Source organism: Mirounga angustirostris, unplaced genomic scaffold, assembly GCF_029215605.1.
Source record: "Mirounga angustirostris isolate CCGP_5_RB_7025 unplaced genomic scaffold, mMirAng1.0.hap1 SCAF_4, whole genome shotgun sequence".
Lineage (NCBI taxonomy): Eukaryota > Metazoa > Chordata > Mammalia > Carnivora > Phocidae > Mirounga > Mirounga angustirostris.
Genome location: NW_026991712.1, coordinates 87,598,370 through 87,614,089, shown reverse-complemented (window position 1 = coordinate 87,614,089; position 15,720 = coordinate 87,598,370). Strand labels below are relative to the sequence as shown.

The 15,720-nt window shown below is 42.1% G+C and overlaps 1 protein-coding gene across 7 annotated transcripts in view; it reads left to right on the top strand.

Annotated features, from left to right (window-relative positions):
- THEM4 (thioesterase superfamily member 4) overlaps positions 1 to 15,720 on the top strand; it is a 60,611-nt gene that overhangs the window by 17,044 nt on the left and 27,847 nt on the right. For 4 of the 7 annotated variants that reach the window (XM_064588546.1, XM_045896591.3, XM_045896592.3 and 1 more), the window contains exons 3-5: positions 6,996 to 7,152; positions 7,742 to 7,852; positions 13,546 to 13,670. In XM_064588546.1, coding sequence (XP_064444616.1) covers positions 6,996 to 7,152; positions 7,742 to 7,852; positions 13,546 to 13,670 — 393 coding nt within the window. Of the gene's footprint in view, positions 1 to 1,001; positions 1,093 to 6,995; positions 7,153 to 7,741; positions 7,853 to 13,545; positions 13,671 to 15,720 lie in introns of all 7 variants that reach the window. The other 3 variants (XM_045896594.3, XM_064588547.1, XM_064588549.1) reach the window with 2 other exon arrangements.

The window sequence follows — 15,720 nt, the reverse complement described above, 5'->3', positions numbered from 1 at the left end:
CAAATAAGAAAGAGGTGGACAGAGCTGGTGGAGCATATAGTCAGCAGGGGTTCAAGAAGGGGGTTTCAGTCAATTGAGAAGTTGAGAAGTTCCCATGGGAGGAGCCAGGATCAAATAGAGAGGCCTTTTAAAAAAAAAAAACTCCTGGGGCACCTGCGATGGCTCAGTTGGTTAAGTGTCCCACTTCAGCTCAGGTCGTGATCTCAGGCTCGTGAGATGCGACGGAGCCGTGCATCAGGCTCCCCACTGAGTGTGGAGCCTGCTTAAGATTCTCCCTCTCCCTCTGCCCCTCCTCCTCTCTCTCTCTCTCTCTCTCAAAACAAAATGAAACAAAAACCTATCAGCCTCCAATGTGGCCAAGTTTTGACCATAGAGCTTTTTTAAAAATTCCTTTCAAATATTTTCTCAGGTTTCAGCTGAAACACACAGTAAATTTTCCTGACATTATTCCTTTTTAAAATATTTTTTCCTGTGTCTTTTAAATCAAAGGCATACCTATCAAGTGACTAAAAACTAAAACCAATAAGCCTTTTATGGCTTAATGACGGACACAAAAAGTGTCCCCAAAAGAGGGGACAAAAGATGCAGCCCTCCCAAAATCCAGAACCACTCCCAAAGGTAACCAAAAGAAAGAAAGACCTATACAACCCCTGAGAGCTGGCAAAAGTTGGCAGGACACTAGCCACAAATGGGGTACAGTTCACATTTCTGTCTGGCCACATTTTGGGGCCCCCAACCTGACAGCTGGGCCACCCGCACACGTAAGAACCGACAACCTATACGCCCCAGCAGGCAGAAATGCGGCCCAAGTTCTCAGAACACAAAACAAGACAAACCGAAAAGTAGTAACTGTCCACAGGAGGGAAAGGATTGTTAGCCAGTGGGTACCTGAAAGCAAATCCAGGATCCACAGTTTAAAGAATTACATGTGTTTTTCTCCTGCTAAGCTGAATTTGGAAAGGGTGGGACAACATAAAATTTTACCTTCCTCTCTTGTCCAGGCACTAGAGGAAGACCCGGCAGAGCAGACTTCTGCCTGTTTTCCCAGGATCCCATCTGTAGGCTCTGGAACAAGTGGTGGTGTCAAAGCAGGTACTTTCTGGGTCACCAGAAACTATAGGGGAGGAAAATAATTCCAAGTTCTTGGTGGAGACCCTGTAATAAAAGGCAGATTAATAAGAAAAATAAACAAGTTTATTAACGTGTATACCTCATGTATCCATAGGAGATAACCAGGGGAAAGGAGTAACTGATGCTACCCATTGCTTTCTTCACCTCCCTTCTTGGATCTGGTAGGAGTACGAACTACAGTCAGGCCAGCTGTTGTGATTTAAAGGGGGCACATCTGAAAAACTTGGAAAACTTCTGTTTCCAAGTCTGCATAGGCTTAGCGCTTTTGCACTAACTAAAGAGTTAAATTAAGCTCCTTTGTCAGTGTTTCTCCTGATCTGAATCACTTGGACCCTTTGGTGTAGAGCCTGAGGATCTATTTTTAACAAGCTTTCAGACTGTGTGGATGCAGTTAGTCCTGGAATTAAGGAACCACTGATTTCTGTGATGATGTTAACAACCAACTAGAAGTTGAAAGTTCGTTAAACTGGTTTTATCTTCGCATTGCAAAAGCCAGTCTTACTGAACTCAATAATACCCACCTTTATCTGCCATCTTAGGTAATGCTCTCTTGCCCAGTTAGACTTTTAGAGTTCTGCATTTGAAACAGAAACAAAAACTTGTAATACCTGCCCTTATGAGAATGTAAGAAGTATGTCAGTCTTTCGGATAAACAGAAAAGTAATGGTCTCTCTTCCTTTAAGGAATGTCCATTTTTTCAGGGGCCAATCGGGTGTCTTTCATAAGATCCCCAAAGGAATCCATGACCTAAAAATGTCAAGAACCAATAGCTTAAAGAGTTAAAAATGTGGATAGTTATTGATATAAATATATTAATTAGCTAAATCAAACCAGGATAAAATAGATACATAGAATCTGAGAGTTAGGACCTAGAAGATTATTTAGTCTGGGATATAAGGATGGACCATCAGAATCACTTAGGGAAGGGTTCTTAGTCATCATTACTGCTTCCTTCTTTTCTCTTTTGAGATTATTAGCTTTCTTCCTTACACAAATATTTATTGAGCACCTACTGTGTGTCAGACGTTATGCTAGGCACTGGGGTATAGCAATGAAGAAAACAGCTGGGATGCCCACCATTGTGGAGCTCACAACCCAGCAATCTTATTAAGCTACTACTGTTGGAGAGGACAGTGGGCTCCCTTGTTTTGGAATGGAAGGAAGGTTGGGACCCACTACTGTAGTCTTAACTTTTTCTCTGTCTTCTCTGGCTTTCTACATTAACCCTTATGACCATTCATCCAGACTTCACTTGAACCCCTCCAGTCATAGGGTGCTTGGGACAAAGGGGCTTTTTCCATTTTAGACAGCTCTACTTAGTGATTTCTTCCTTAGACTGTACTGAGCTACAGTCACTCTTGTGCCTTTCACCCATTTGTTGAGTTCTACCACCTGGGAACACACAGAATAAGCATCCTTTCATGTGTAGGAGTTAGATACATGCATCTCACTCCTGTGCCTGACAGTTCTTGTTGCCAGGCTTCTCTTCTCTGTTTTTTCAGGTATTTCTCCCAGAGGATATTTCAATCTCCTTTACAAGCCTGGTTGCTTTTTCCAGGACATATTCCAGTTTCTCAGAATTCTTCTTAGTGTATGCTTCCCAGAACTAAGCTTGAAACCAGTTATATCCTTTCAGTGTAGAATAAGACATTAGCACTAGGTAGATAGCCATGTCCCACTTGCCACTAACAGTCAGCTAACACCGTGTGTCATTTGTGTGAACTATTGGTCTCCCCTCTTCTGCACCTACGTGGCCAATTTGTTGAACCTTACTGAAGTTTATGTATATACCTAATATATTCTTCATTTTTAGAGTCAGCCTATAAAGACCTTTTTGGCTTCTTTTATAAGTCTTTTTTTTTTTTTTTTAAGATTTTATTTATTTATTTATTTGAGAGAGAGACAGTGAGAGAGAGAGAGAGCACAGAGGGAGAGTGAGAAGGAGAAGCAGACTCCCCAATGAGTGGAGAGCCCGATGTGAGGCTTGATCCCAGGACCCTGAGATCATGACCTGAGCCAAAGGCTTAACCGACTGAGCCACCCAGGTGCCCCCCTTTTTGGCTTCTTGTTTGCAAATCCAGTATTTATTCCTTCAATAACTATCTGTTGAGCGTCTGGGCTGCCCTAGATACTGTAGTCCTAGAATAGGCCTGAGTACACAGATAGGGTCCCTGACCTCATGGAGCTTATACAGATATTTCCTAATTTACTCATTATCTTTCAGTCATCCAAACTCGTCCTTAGGCTACTTTGGGGATTGTGATGGGTTTTTTGTTTGTTTTTCCTAAAGATTTTATTTATTTATTTGTGAGAGCGAGAAAGAGAGCACAAGTAGGGGGTGAGGAGGGGCCAAGGAAGAGGGAGAAGCAGGCTCCCCGCCGAGCAGGGAGCCTGATGGGGGGGGGCTCGATCCCAGGACCCTGAGATAGTGATGTGAGCTGAAGGCAGACGCTTAACTGACTGAGCCACCCGGGCTGCCCGGGATTATTACCGTTTTTTACAAAATGACCTCAAGTATGTCCTTAATGTTGCCTGACAAGCATTTTTCATTTTCCCCTGTCTATTCACGCTCCTGCTCTCCTAGATGGCCATATCCTACCTTCTTCTCAAGCCTTGATTCCAGTTGATCTTGCCTCCTGTTCCCCTAAGAGAAAATAAAAGCAATCAGAAGAGAACTTTCAAGCTCCCACTGTCTCATTTATCCACTCCCTGCATCTGTGCCTGGTGTTCTGCTTTTTCCTGTTACCAATGAACTGCCCGTCCTCTTAGGGGAGCCAAGCCTTGTTTCCGTGCACTGCGTTCCCTCCCCATTGGCCTACTACTTAAAGACCTCCCACTGTGCTGGGTCTTTTCTCATCAGTGCGCAGACATGCCACAACTCTCTCTCTCTTCCCAGTCGCTCTTGAACCCACTCCAGTCAGAATTTTATTGCTCCATTGAAACTACTCTTGTCAAAGGCACAGTGACCTTCATGATGTTAACCAGTGACCTCTCAGCTTTTGGTACAGCCAGTGCCTCCTTTCCCCTTGAATTTGGCATCCAAGACAGCACACTTCCCTACTTCACTGGTCCTTTCCTGTCCATGTCTTTTGCTGGTTCCTCATTATCCTCAAACTCTTAATGTTATGGTGCTGCACATCTCAGCCCTCAGGACTCCTTTCTTCTCTATACTCTGTTGGTAATCCCATTCAGTTACGTGGCTTTGGACACCATCCAAAAGCTGACAACTTCCTACTTTAATGTTGAAGTTTAGTGTGTGGGTTCCAATTGGGTTCCACAATTTAAAGCTGTATGATCTTGGGCAAGTTACTTTACCTTTCCTTGCCTCCATTTCTTCATGGTAGCATTTGTTGAAAGAACAGATGAAATAACAATAAAACTACTTTTAACCAAGAAAAACAGTAGAGTTCACAAGTTTCTTTGTAGAACCTCCAATAGAGAAAAATAAGAAGTTCTCTGTTTTACAAGTGAAGGGGAAAAATTAGTAACTTGTATTACTAATTCCATTCCAACTCTTTATCCTGTCACACAGTTGAATGTCTTTAACAGTGTGATCTAGTTTCTCCCCAAACAGCTCTATGGAAGTTTCTTCGTGTAAGCTACTAGTGACCTAAATACCAAATTTGGAGGGCATTTTTTGGCTCTTACAGTACTAGACCTCACTGTTGATCTCATTCTCCTTGGAACTTCTCTCTTGGCTTTCACAAACCTGTGACCAGTCTTCTCTCTCTCCTCCATACTCCTTAAATATCAGTGTTTTCCAGGGTTCCCTTCCCAAATGGCTTATGGTTCTTGCCTGAAACTTGGCCCTCTCTAAATAGGGGGGGACTTGGAGGTTCTCCTTGTTACCCACACTTGCTTTCAACCCATTACTTCCTGTTCCTCTTAGAAACCCCCGTTCCTTTGAGGTTTCTACCGTCTGACATTTTACCCTTCTCTTCTCTGTGTTGCTGTCCTCTGCCAACCTCTCCCTCACATACTGAGTGTCTCAACACCTTGTTCACCCTCTGAATCCCCACCATTCTCCGCCACTCCTCAGTTCACTTAGCTTCCTGTCAACTGTGAACTCTTCTTCACCCAGCCCCAGACGCACACTGCCAGAGACATCCTGAGCCTTGTCTGCAACAAGTGAACCACCTCCACATTCACACATTTAGACACTGTTTCCTGACCACGGTTGTCTTCCTTCCAGCTTGCTTGTTTAGGGCCCATGGAAGCAATTCTTTGACCTCACTTGTCTGAACCTCTCGGGCCTACTCATCTAGGAAAGCCCCGGCCCTGGACAAATCTAGCCCCCTATCATCTTTCACACACTGGAGACCGTCACCTCACCCAGGGGATGAGCTGGTGACTGTGATTTTGTAGTGTTTCAGTGGTCCTCTAGCTCATCTTTCTCATCCCCATCAATCCCTCCTTTCAACAGCTGGCAGAGTGATTCAAAATGCAAGTCCAACCATGTCACTCCTCTGCCACCGTCATTGTTATGCCATGTTGTAAAAGGCCAGTGCCCCTCAGATTTGAACATAAATATGAGGCACCTGGGAGTCTTGTTAAAACGCAGGCTGTGCTTCAGGAGGTCAGGGGTAAAGCCTAAGAGTTTGCATTTCTAACAAACTTATTTTACCATCTTTATTTTTCTCATTTTTATGAGATAATCTCAAGGTTTGGTAATCTAGATCAGAAATTTTGAACTCCTAAGTAAAAAATTAGAAGGGTTTATTGCTTATCTTATCCTGAAGTTCCAATGTCAGAGTTGGACGGATCTCAGAGGTCATTGAGGTTTATCTCCTCACTGTAGGGATAAAGTGTGGAGGATGGAACAAGTTCTAGGCCAAGAACTTAATTTTCTCAACAACCACTAGAGTGCGTAGTGCGTGCATACACAGTATGCTGCTTGTTGAGCGTTGAGTCTAAAAGACAGGGCACCTGCCCCACAGATGTTCATGGCCTAAATAAAAGCCATTCTCCCCAGTTCTTGCAAATCTTCTCATCTCATATCTTTTTCAAACTTTGTAAATATAAATTCAGTAACGGTAAAAGACACTTAATGTTATGCATGGCAAATCATGATGAGCCAAGAAAGAAATCCGAGTTTGGGAATTAAATCTTAACATAGATGTGTAAGGATAAACACGCCCTACGTTTAGAACAATAGCTTTCAGTCTTTGGTTTGAAGTGACCTCTATTTTGACTCACAACCCACTACACACAACTTGTGCACAGTTGTATAACTGAAAAAGCATATCTAAACAAGTATACTAGTTCTTGCCCAGGATATATGTGAAGCATTCTGTTTGTTTTAAAGTCTGACTACAACTCACTAATTTGATTTCACGAACCTTAATGCTTCTAACCCTGAGTTTGGGGCCTTAGAGTCCTAGTCACACAGAGTATTGGACTGAACTGGACCTGGTTTTGATTCAGTATGATAACTTTCTTCTGCTGAGGCTAAACTCACTTCTGCAAAGAAAACCTCCCTACTATTACACTATTCATTTTCTTTAAAACCCATTTAAGCCATTCTTATTCCAAGAAGACTTTCTGTATGTACCTTATTTACTACTTCATTTAGTATGCCCTCAGCATTTATATACTGTATTTCCTGATTGCCATGTGTGAGTAAGTACTTGGTTTTGATTTCATTAATGTTTACTATGTCCCCAGTTAGACTGTTAAGTCCACAACGGCAAAGATCGTATATTCTGTTTCTGTGGGATGCTCCCATTCCCTCTAATTTTGTACCTGGTTAACATTTTAATCAGTCGTCCATTAACCTGTGGTTCTCGCAAGGTACAGATGCTTAGCTCCGTCAGGGCATCTTTCTCATACCTGTTTTCTCATGCTTCCACCTCATTTCCCTACAGATGCAAAGCCTATAAAAGAACACATGTCACAAGCCAAGCTCTTTCCCAGAAGCCTTGAGGAAGGTCTGGGGTTTGAATATGCGATGTTCCATAATCATGTTGAAAACAGGACAGTTTGCATATTTCAAGGAGGTCCTTACCTGCAAGGAGTACCTGGGTAAGAATGATAGCATCCCATTGATCAATAGAAATGTTGGACTGAAAAATTGCTTGTAGTCATACATATCCATAGTCTACAATAAAGGCATTGAAGTGGCAATGTAGATATACATATTTATTGACATGGAAAGATGTTTATAAATATTAAATCACAAAAGCATGGGACAGGGCAACAGTAGTATAATTTGAGAGAGTATCATTAACATGTTAACAATGATTTGTCACTAGATGGTGGGATTATAGGCCTTCCAATTTTTATTTTTCTTTCTGTTTATCTTCATTTCCTACATTTTTAAACAATGATATGTGCAGTTAAATAAAAACATGATATAGATTTCTTAAATTATATTTTAGCTTTCTGCTTGCTTGGGATCTGATTACCATTAAGTTCTGGTGTATTACCAATACTATACTATTGTGCTATGAATAAAATAAAGCTGGGGACGTGGATATTGAGTTCATTGAACATGGGCCAAGTGAGCCTTTCATAAGTAAATTATATGGAGATGTGCTTGTATGATTTCACTCCAGAGGCTCTGTTTTTCAGCCTTCTGAAAACATTTTTCTTTCTCTGTTGTTGTAACTAGATTCCTTCACGGAGGTGCCATTGCAACCATGATTGATTCTACTGTTGGTATGTGTGCAGTTATCACTGAGGGAGTTGTCATGACTGCCAATCTCAACATCAATTTTAGAAGGTAAATCGCTGGGTATTCTCTGCCTCTTAGGTGTCATGGATCAGGCTCCCCAGCAGCAGACCCTGAGACCAAGATTTGTGCGCAAATGTTAAAGGAGGTGCTCCCAAGGGAGACTAGCACAGGAGTGGGAGGAGCAAAACAGGAAAAGGGAAGGAGAAGCCAACCAGGCTTGGGCTCCCAAAGTCCTTCAGCCTGATCATCCAAGGACCTCTGGATGAAATGTGTGCCTCTGGATTGTTCCGACCTTAAGCAAGGGAGCTCTCTCTCACACATCAGTCATACAATGAGGGCTATCCTGGGGACCAAAATTCCAGGCCTGTTGGGCTCTCTGTGTTTGAACAAGGCAGACTCTGGGCAAAAAAAAACAAAAAACAAAAACAAAGGTGAAAAAAAGGATTGAAGGGGATCTGAGTGGAGCACCAATAACCACTACATAACAAAACATAGAAGTTTTTCTTTCTTTTCTTTTTTAAGATTTTATTTATTTATTTATTTATTCATGAGAGACAGAGAGAGGCAGAGGGAGAAGCAGGCTCCCCGCGGAGCAGGAAGCCCGATGCGGGACTCTATCTCAGGACCCCAGGATCATGACCTGAGCAGAAGGCAGCCACTTAAGTGACTGAGCCACCCAGGCGCCCCAAAACATAGAAGTTTTTTATAACTTCACACAGAAATAAAAGGGCAGACAGCAAGATAAGTTTGGTATCCATCAGAAATAAAGCTCCACAAGGTCTTAGTTCTTCAATCCTACAGTGATACCCTTACAGTTAACAAAACAGTGGACACTGGCACAGAAACAGAGAAAGAGCAATAGTGCAAAACAGAGTTTAAGAACAGTTCAATAGGGGCGCCTGGGTGGCTCAGTCATTAGGCGTCTGCCTTCGGCTCGGGTCGTGATTCCAGGGTCCTGGGATCAAGCCCCGCATCGGGCTCCCTGCTCTGCGGGAGGCCTGCTTCTCCCTCTCCCGCTCCCCCTGCTTGTGTTCCCTCTCTCGCTGTCTTCTTTCTCTCTCTCTGTCAAATAAATAAATAAAAATCTTAAAAAAAAAAAAAATTATAAGAATAGTTCAATAGATGAAGTCTCCAAATAAGGTTTTGTGGGTTATTACTTTGCACAGTAGGGGGCATTTAAGTTACAAAACATCTCCATTTTATGCCACAGAGAGTTGTATGGTGTATGTGGCTATCATTAGGAAGCCCTGCCTCATAGATTGTGGGTTTATTTACTATAAGTAATCCTTAGCCAGGCATTCTACAGAAAAGGACACTTCCCCCTAGCAAATATTACTGGTTTATTTCAGGGGCCAGCAAAAATTTTTATGTAAATATTTTGTTTTGCGGGCCATAACGTCTCTGATACAACTACTCAACTCTCCCATTGCAGCACAAAAACAGCCATAGACAATACATCAATACATAAATGGGTATAGCTGTGTTCCAGGAAAACTTTATTTACAAAAACAGGCAGCTGGCCATTGGGGCCATAGTTTACCAATTCCTGGTCTGTTCACGTGGAGGGCCCGTTGGAAAAAATTAGACATGGTCATTTATCTCCTTTTCCCTGGGAATGTTTCTGTCTGCTCCCTGCCCCCGGCCCCCAACACACAGAATGAAAGAATTGGAGGCCGGCTGCTTTAACTTCTCCCTCCCCAGCTGCCAGTAATCATAACTTCAAAATAAAAAACACCTTAAACAAGATAGAAATGTATCACACAAAGGAGTCCAGAGGAAGGCATCCTGGGCTGATATGGCAAGCTCCCTGGTTCCCAGAGATGCAGGCTCCTTCCAGCTCACCTTTTCACAGTACTGAGTGCCAGCAAGAGGTATCACATGCGCTGACAGCAGGATTGACGAAGGGTAGAAGAAGAGCTGTCTTCTCTCTTTTTTAGGAGACTTCCTGGAAGTTCTGCACAAGACTTCCATTTAACATCATTAGTAGTAAGAGAGATTGAGAAAGTGGTTTCTTATGTATACTATGTCATTATCCCCTCAAATGTATTTAAGGTCAACAGCTAACACGACCACAGACTTATTAATAAATCCAAACTTACAAATTATGCAATACAAATTCTTTTCAGTGCTGACATAATCAAATTTTACTAAGTACTTCAGTAAATAAAATAATAAGCCTAATACGGTGTGTTTTTTCCAGATGCGTCAAATACAAAATTATCTCAGTGATCATAAAACTTATTATTTCGGGGTGCCTGGGTGGCTCAGTCGATTAAGTGACCAACTTGTGATTTTGGCTCAGGTCATGATCTCATGGGTCGTGAGATGGAGCCCTGTGTCGGGCTCTGTGCTTAGCGGGCAGTCTGCTTGAAGAATCTCTCCCTCTGCCCCCCTCCACTTATGCACTCTCTCTCTAAAATAAATAAATCTTTTTAAAAACTTAGTATTTCACCTACACTTATTAAAAATTTTTCATTCCAGGGTTGATTAATTTCTCTAGGATGCCAATATTTCTATTTTCCTGAGGTTAGTATACTTGTTCTCATAGCCTCATTAGGTGTCCAGGACTTGTGTCAGACCCTAAAGGAACAGTCTCAGCTCAACCGAATTTGTACGTTCTGGGCAGTCATCCTGGAGATTCTTAATGGAATAGGATTTTTCCTTTGAGGGTGATTGGAACATGCCTTAGTTCATAAAGCCAAGCCCCTGTTGGGAGTCAAGATTTCCTTACCATGTCAGAGGGACTTTCCAAACCTACATACACCCTTTCTTCTAACCTAGCACTTCCCCTTTTTTAGTATCCAGGTCCATTGTATCTTAGTTGTATATTTTCTGCTTTGGTTTACCACTTACTTACAATTAAATGCATCTCCTATAATTGGTGGAGATTCCATCTCCCAGGAGACAAGGACATGAGACTGTAGTTTTCTTTCAGAGATATTCAGTTGGGCAAGACATTTGCCTTCTTTCTGGCTGATTCTTTTCTGTAACCAGGCCTTTCTGTTAAGGGTACGATTCCTGCATTTTCTGGAATTGTTTGGCTTCCTGACAGTTCTCTGCCTGTTGGTGTGGGGGAGAGGGTTAGTGAGGGTTCTTATGGAGACTGTGCTGGACTTTAATAAATCCGCAAATGGCATTTGTCCGTGGGTGTAAATCCACCAAATGTGCATAGATGTTCCTTTCACCTTTCAGCCCACCTGTACCTCACACACTTTGAGGGGACATAAGCGGTAATAGCCCCAGTGCCGAGGGTTGTCCAGGTCTTTGCCTTCCCCCAGTTCATGTAGGCTATCAAAGCGCTTTTGACTAACAAATGGGAGATTTCTTGCTGAATGTAGGTATCCGTTGTAGACCTGACCTTACAGCTCAGAAAACTACCAGATTGTTTATGCCATGATTGTGTAAACATAATTCTTCCAGTGCAACCTCCCCAAACCTGACCTATACACATCCCTCACTCTGTGTCTACCATGTCCTTTCATAGAGTAAAATACTGTGAGGCAGACATATACTTGTCTGCACTGTTCACTATATGTAACTGCTTAAAAATTTCAACTTACCTGATCATAGCCATCCTTATTTTTGAATTATAGCTATAGTTTTATAATTGTTGAGTTAGTTTTTTTCTTTTTTGAGAATCATTAGGGACTCTTGGCTTTCCATAATGTGGTTAACCATAATTATCACCCTCTTTTCTGTGTTTAAATTGCATTTGGCCTGTTAGGAGTCTCTTTAGACTGGTTCCTGTCCTTTCAATTCCATCCAGATGGATTTTTAAGTACTTTTGTCTCCAGAGAGACAGTATAACATACTGGTTAAGAGGACAGACTTTGGAGCAGGTTCAAATGCCTGTTTTGCCGCTTACCAGCTGTATGACCTTAGACAAGTTTCTTAACCTCTCTGTGCTTTAATTTCCTCATCTTTAAAAAGAGGATAATAATATCCACCATATAGGGTCATTATGAGCTATAAATGAATGAATGCATGTAAAGCACCAAAACAGTATCTGGCCACATAACAAGTACTCAGTAGTGTTGGCTGCTTATTATTATTGTTAATGTTGTTATTATCATTACTTTTATTTTAGCAACAACGAAGTATATCTGTGCCAAGACATAGAGTAGCTACACTATAAAGATTGCTGATTTCTTTTTAGTGGAGAATAGTGCAAAAGACTAGGAAAATACTAGATGTGTTCTCATGGTGGGTAGGATAACCTTGCTGCTGGGCCGTTTCTGTGTCACAGCTGGAAAGTTTTTAATGTTTAATAAGGTTATGAGTTCACAATGGTATTTTAATTTTCTTTTTTTTTAGATTTTATTTATTTATTTGTCAGAGCGCACAAGCAGGGGGAGCAGCAGGCAGAGGGAGAAGCAGGCTCCCCGCTGAGCAGGAAGCCCGATGCGGGGCTCGATCCCAGGACCCTGGGATCATGACCTGAGCCAAAGGCAAACGCTTAACAACTAAGCCACCCACACATCCCCACAGTGGTATTTTTAGATTTAATGGGTTTTGTGCCTTATATTTTATATTAACATTTTTTTGAGTAGTGTGGAATATATTCATATTGTTGTGAAACTAATCTTCAGAACTTTTTTATCTTGCAAAACTGAAACTCTATACCCATTAAACCTTAACTCCCTATTTTCCTGTCCTTACAACCCCTGGCAACCACCATTCTACTTTCTGTTTCTATGAATTTGACTTACCTCATGTAAGTGGAATCATACATTTTCTCTTTTTGTGACTGACTTATTTTACTTAGCAAAATGTCCTCAAGTTTTGCCCATGTTGTAGCAGGTGACCGGATTTTTTCATTTTCTTTTTTTTCCCCTCAAAGACTGATATATTTATTTTAGAGAGGGAGAGCAAGTGGGGGAGGGACAGAGAGAGAGGGAGAGGAAGAGAATCTCAAGCACACTCCCCCTGAGTGCGGAGCCCGGTGCAAGGGGCACTGAGGGAGCACAGAACCCATCCTGCTCCACGTTATGGTTCTGCCAAATAACATTTCACCTTTGAAAAGGCACCTTTTTCATCATGGCACTCTGTCTCCAGGATTCCCAAAGGCGACTGTAGCGACTGGTCACATGTAGCTATTTAAATTTAAGTATAAATGCATTAAATAAATTTAAAGATTCAGTTTCTCATTCACAGCAGCCACATTTTGGGTATTCGTTGTAAGGTGGCTACTGTATTGGACAGCTCAGAGGTGGGACATTTCTATCACCACAGAAATTTCTCTTGGACAGCCCTGGCTTAGTACATTAAGCTGTTACTGCAATTTGTTGTTATTGGGTGTCTTTCTAGTGCCAGTCACTCTAAAGGGGATTGGGTGAGAAATTTGGATTATGATAGAAAATGAGAGCTGCTGATGGGACCATCCCATGGTCCATGGTCCTGTTTTCATGTCTTTAAAGGATTCCAGCACCCTTCAGACTTTGCTCTGGGTCTTCAGATGGGACAGCCTGTGCCACCGAAAAGCTAGAATCCCCAGTGGTCTCTGAAGCTGATGCTAAGGGCAGCCTGGGCCCACTTGAAATCAGTGGCACTCAGGAGGAAGGAGGGGTGTGGATGGCCACTGGGTTCAGCCCAGGGAAGGGGTGTCTGATCTGAGACAGTTTTATCCGACACATGCTGATACCAGCTATTATAGATTTCCACCCCTTCACAAGCACTTGGTCATCTCAGTGTTACACAAATTTAATAGAAACAAATTTTGTCCCCTTTTTTTTCTTGTGCAGGCCTATCCCCCTTTGTTCTGTTGTTGTGATAAATAGCCAGCTTGATAAAGTTGAAGGAAGGAAATTGTTTGTTTCCTGTAATGTCCGAAGTGTGGATGAAAAGACCCTATACTCCGAGGCAACAAGTAAGAAAGTACCACTATGTCTTTTTTTGGTCTGGTTTAGTTTCTTGGGTTTTGTGTTTGGGGGCTTGGAGTTGTTGGGTTTTGTTTTGGTTTTGGTTTTGGTTTGGTTTTATAACCCGCAAATGCCCAGAAATTCTCAATTCCCTATCATGTAAAAAAACAAGTTAAAGGTATTCTTAAACATTACTGGTAGAGAGCTACTTGCCAAAATCTATCAAAACTAGAAAGTCGTGTGCTTTTTCACCTGTTGCCAGGACCTGATCCCACAGGTGTACCAAAGTGTGCAAAATTACAATGTATGTGTTGCCCTGCTGTCACAGTAAGTGTGTTACTCATGTGAAGCTATTTGGAATAGCGGAAGATTGCCGAAACATGCTACCCATCAGGAGGAGGCTGGTTGAGCAACCACGCTGTGTGTGCCACAAAACATTTTGTGGCATATTATGGTGCCATAAGTAATAAGGACATTCTTTAATTATGGGGCTATCTCATTAATACATATTGAATGAAAAGCACAAGATGCAGGACTGTGAATGTAGTATCATCACTAATAGAGAAAATGTAGAGATCTTTGCATTCTCTTCCCCTTTTCTCCCTCTTTCCCTTTTACTCCTTCCTTCCTTCCTGAATAATTTATTCCAAAAGCCATTAGGTAGAGTGGGCATGGTAGGCTTGGGATTGGCCTGGAGGCTGCAGCAAGGTGTGGCTGTGGGGGCCGAGCACCGGGTTGGAGCCTGAGTGGAGTGAAGAGGGTGGGGTGTCCACACGGGCAAGTGGCTCAGTGCAGGGTGTCAGAGCCTATGCGGGACAGTGGCGTCTACACGGGCTGGCAGCCGAGAGGGGAGCCAGGTGCCTTACTGTCAGAGAAGGGATTTCCAGATACGGAAAGAGAAAACTAGAATGAACCCTGTGGTGTTGGGTTGGAATTGGAGATCTTGGACATGAATGTTTTCCTAGTCTCTTGCTCTTAGAAATAACATTGTGAGTAACTTCATATATTGGCATTTTACACACATTTTGGCAAGTTAATCTCCAGTGGTTCCAGAGGAGACCATTCTTTGTACTAGTCTCACAGTTTTTCTGTCAGCTTGACATTTCAAAGTAAAAAGTAATACATGGGAGGGAGGGCGAAATGTCTGTATATTCTTGTGTTGCATACACCTTCAGGAATGTGACACAAACATTGGTTTCCTCTGGGAAGAGGACCAGGTAGGTTGGAGGAGAGTCCACCGTAGGCCCTTGTGTACCTTGTGACATGATTATGTCAGTGGATTAGCAGGGCAGGAGTTAGGTTTTGTGGCACCGAAAGCTTGCACAGTTTAAGAAATTAAAGAAAAAGAATGCAAAATTGGGTACAAATGTGCGTTTTTATTTAAAATGAGGAAAGAAACCACAGCATGCTCCTGCTGCTGCTGTCTAGAGATGCAGGGCCCTTCCCTCTGTGCTCCCCGTGAGCAGTTTATCAGAAGTACTTCCAGACTGCATCCCTGAGCACTCCCAGCCCCTGCTCTGACGGGGCCTTTGCAAGGGAAGAGCCCTTGAAGCCTTACATTCCGTAGCTTCAGATGTAGACGAGTTAATTTAGATATCCGGTGCTTTTTGTTTGTTTCTATTCTGTTTTATTTTAAGGGACCTCAGATGCCCAGGTTTGGCTTAATCAGAATCTTTGAGTTAGGACACAGTGGGCATCATTGATGCATGAAACAGTCATCTTTTATTTATTCATTCACTGATGTACTTTTCGACTTAAGAAGAAACACCCTGAACACCTACCATCAGCCAAGAACCAGAATCTTAATAGCATACCCCTACCTAAATATTTCCCATCTCATCTTCCTGCTTTCCCCTAAAGTTTTTGAAGTATAATTAACATACAATGTTCTATTCACTTATACCTAATTTGTTATTTTCGTAAGTTGTATCAAGAATATATGTGTGTATCTAAGGAATGTACGGTTAATTTTTTTTATTTTTTTATTTTATTTTATTATATTAGTCACCATACATTACATTATTAGTTTTTGATGTAGTGTTCCATGATTCATGTTCC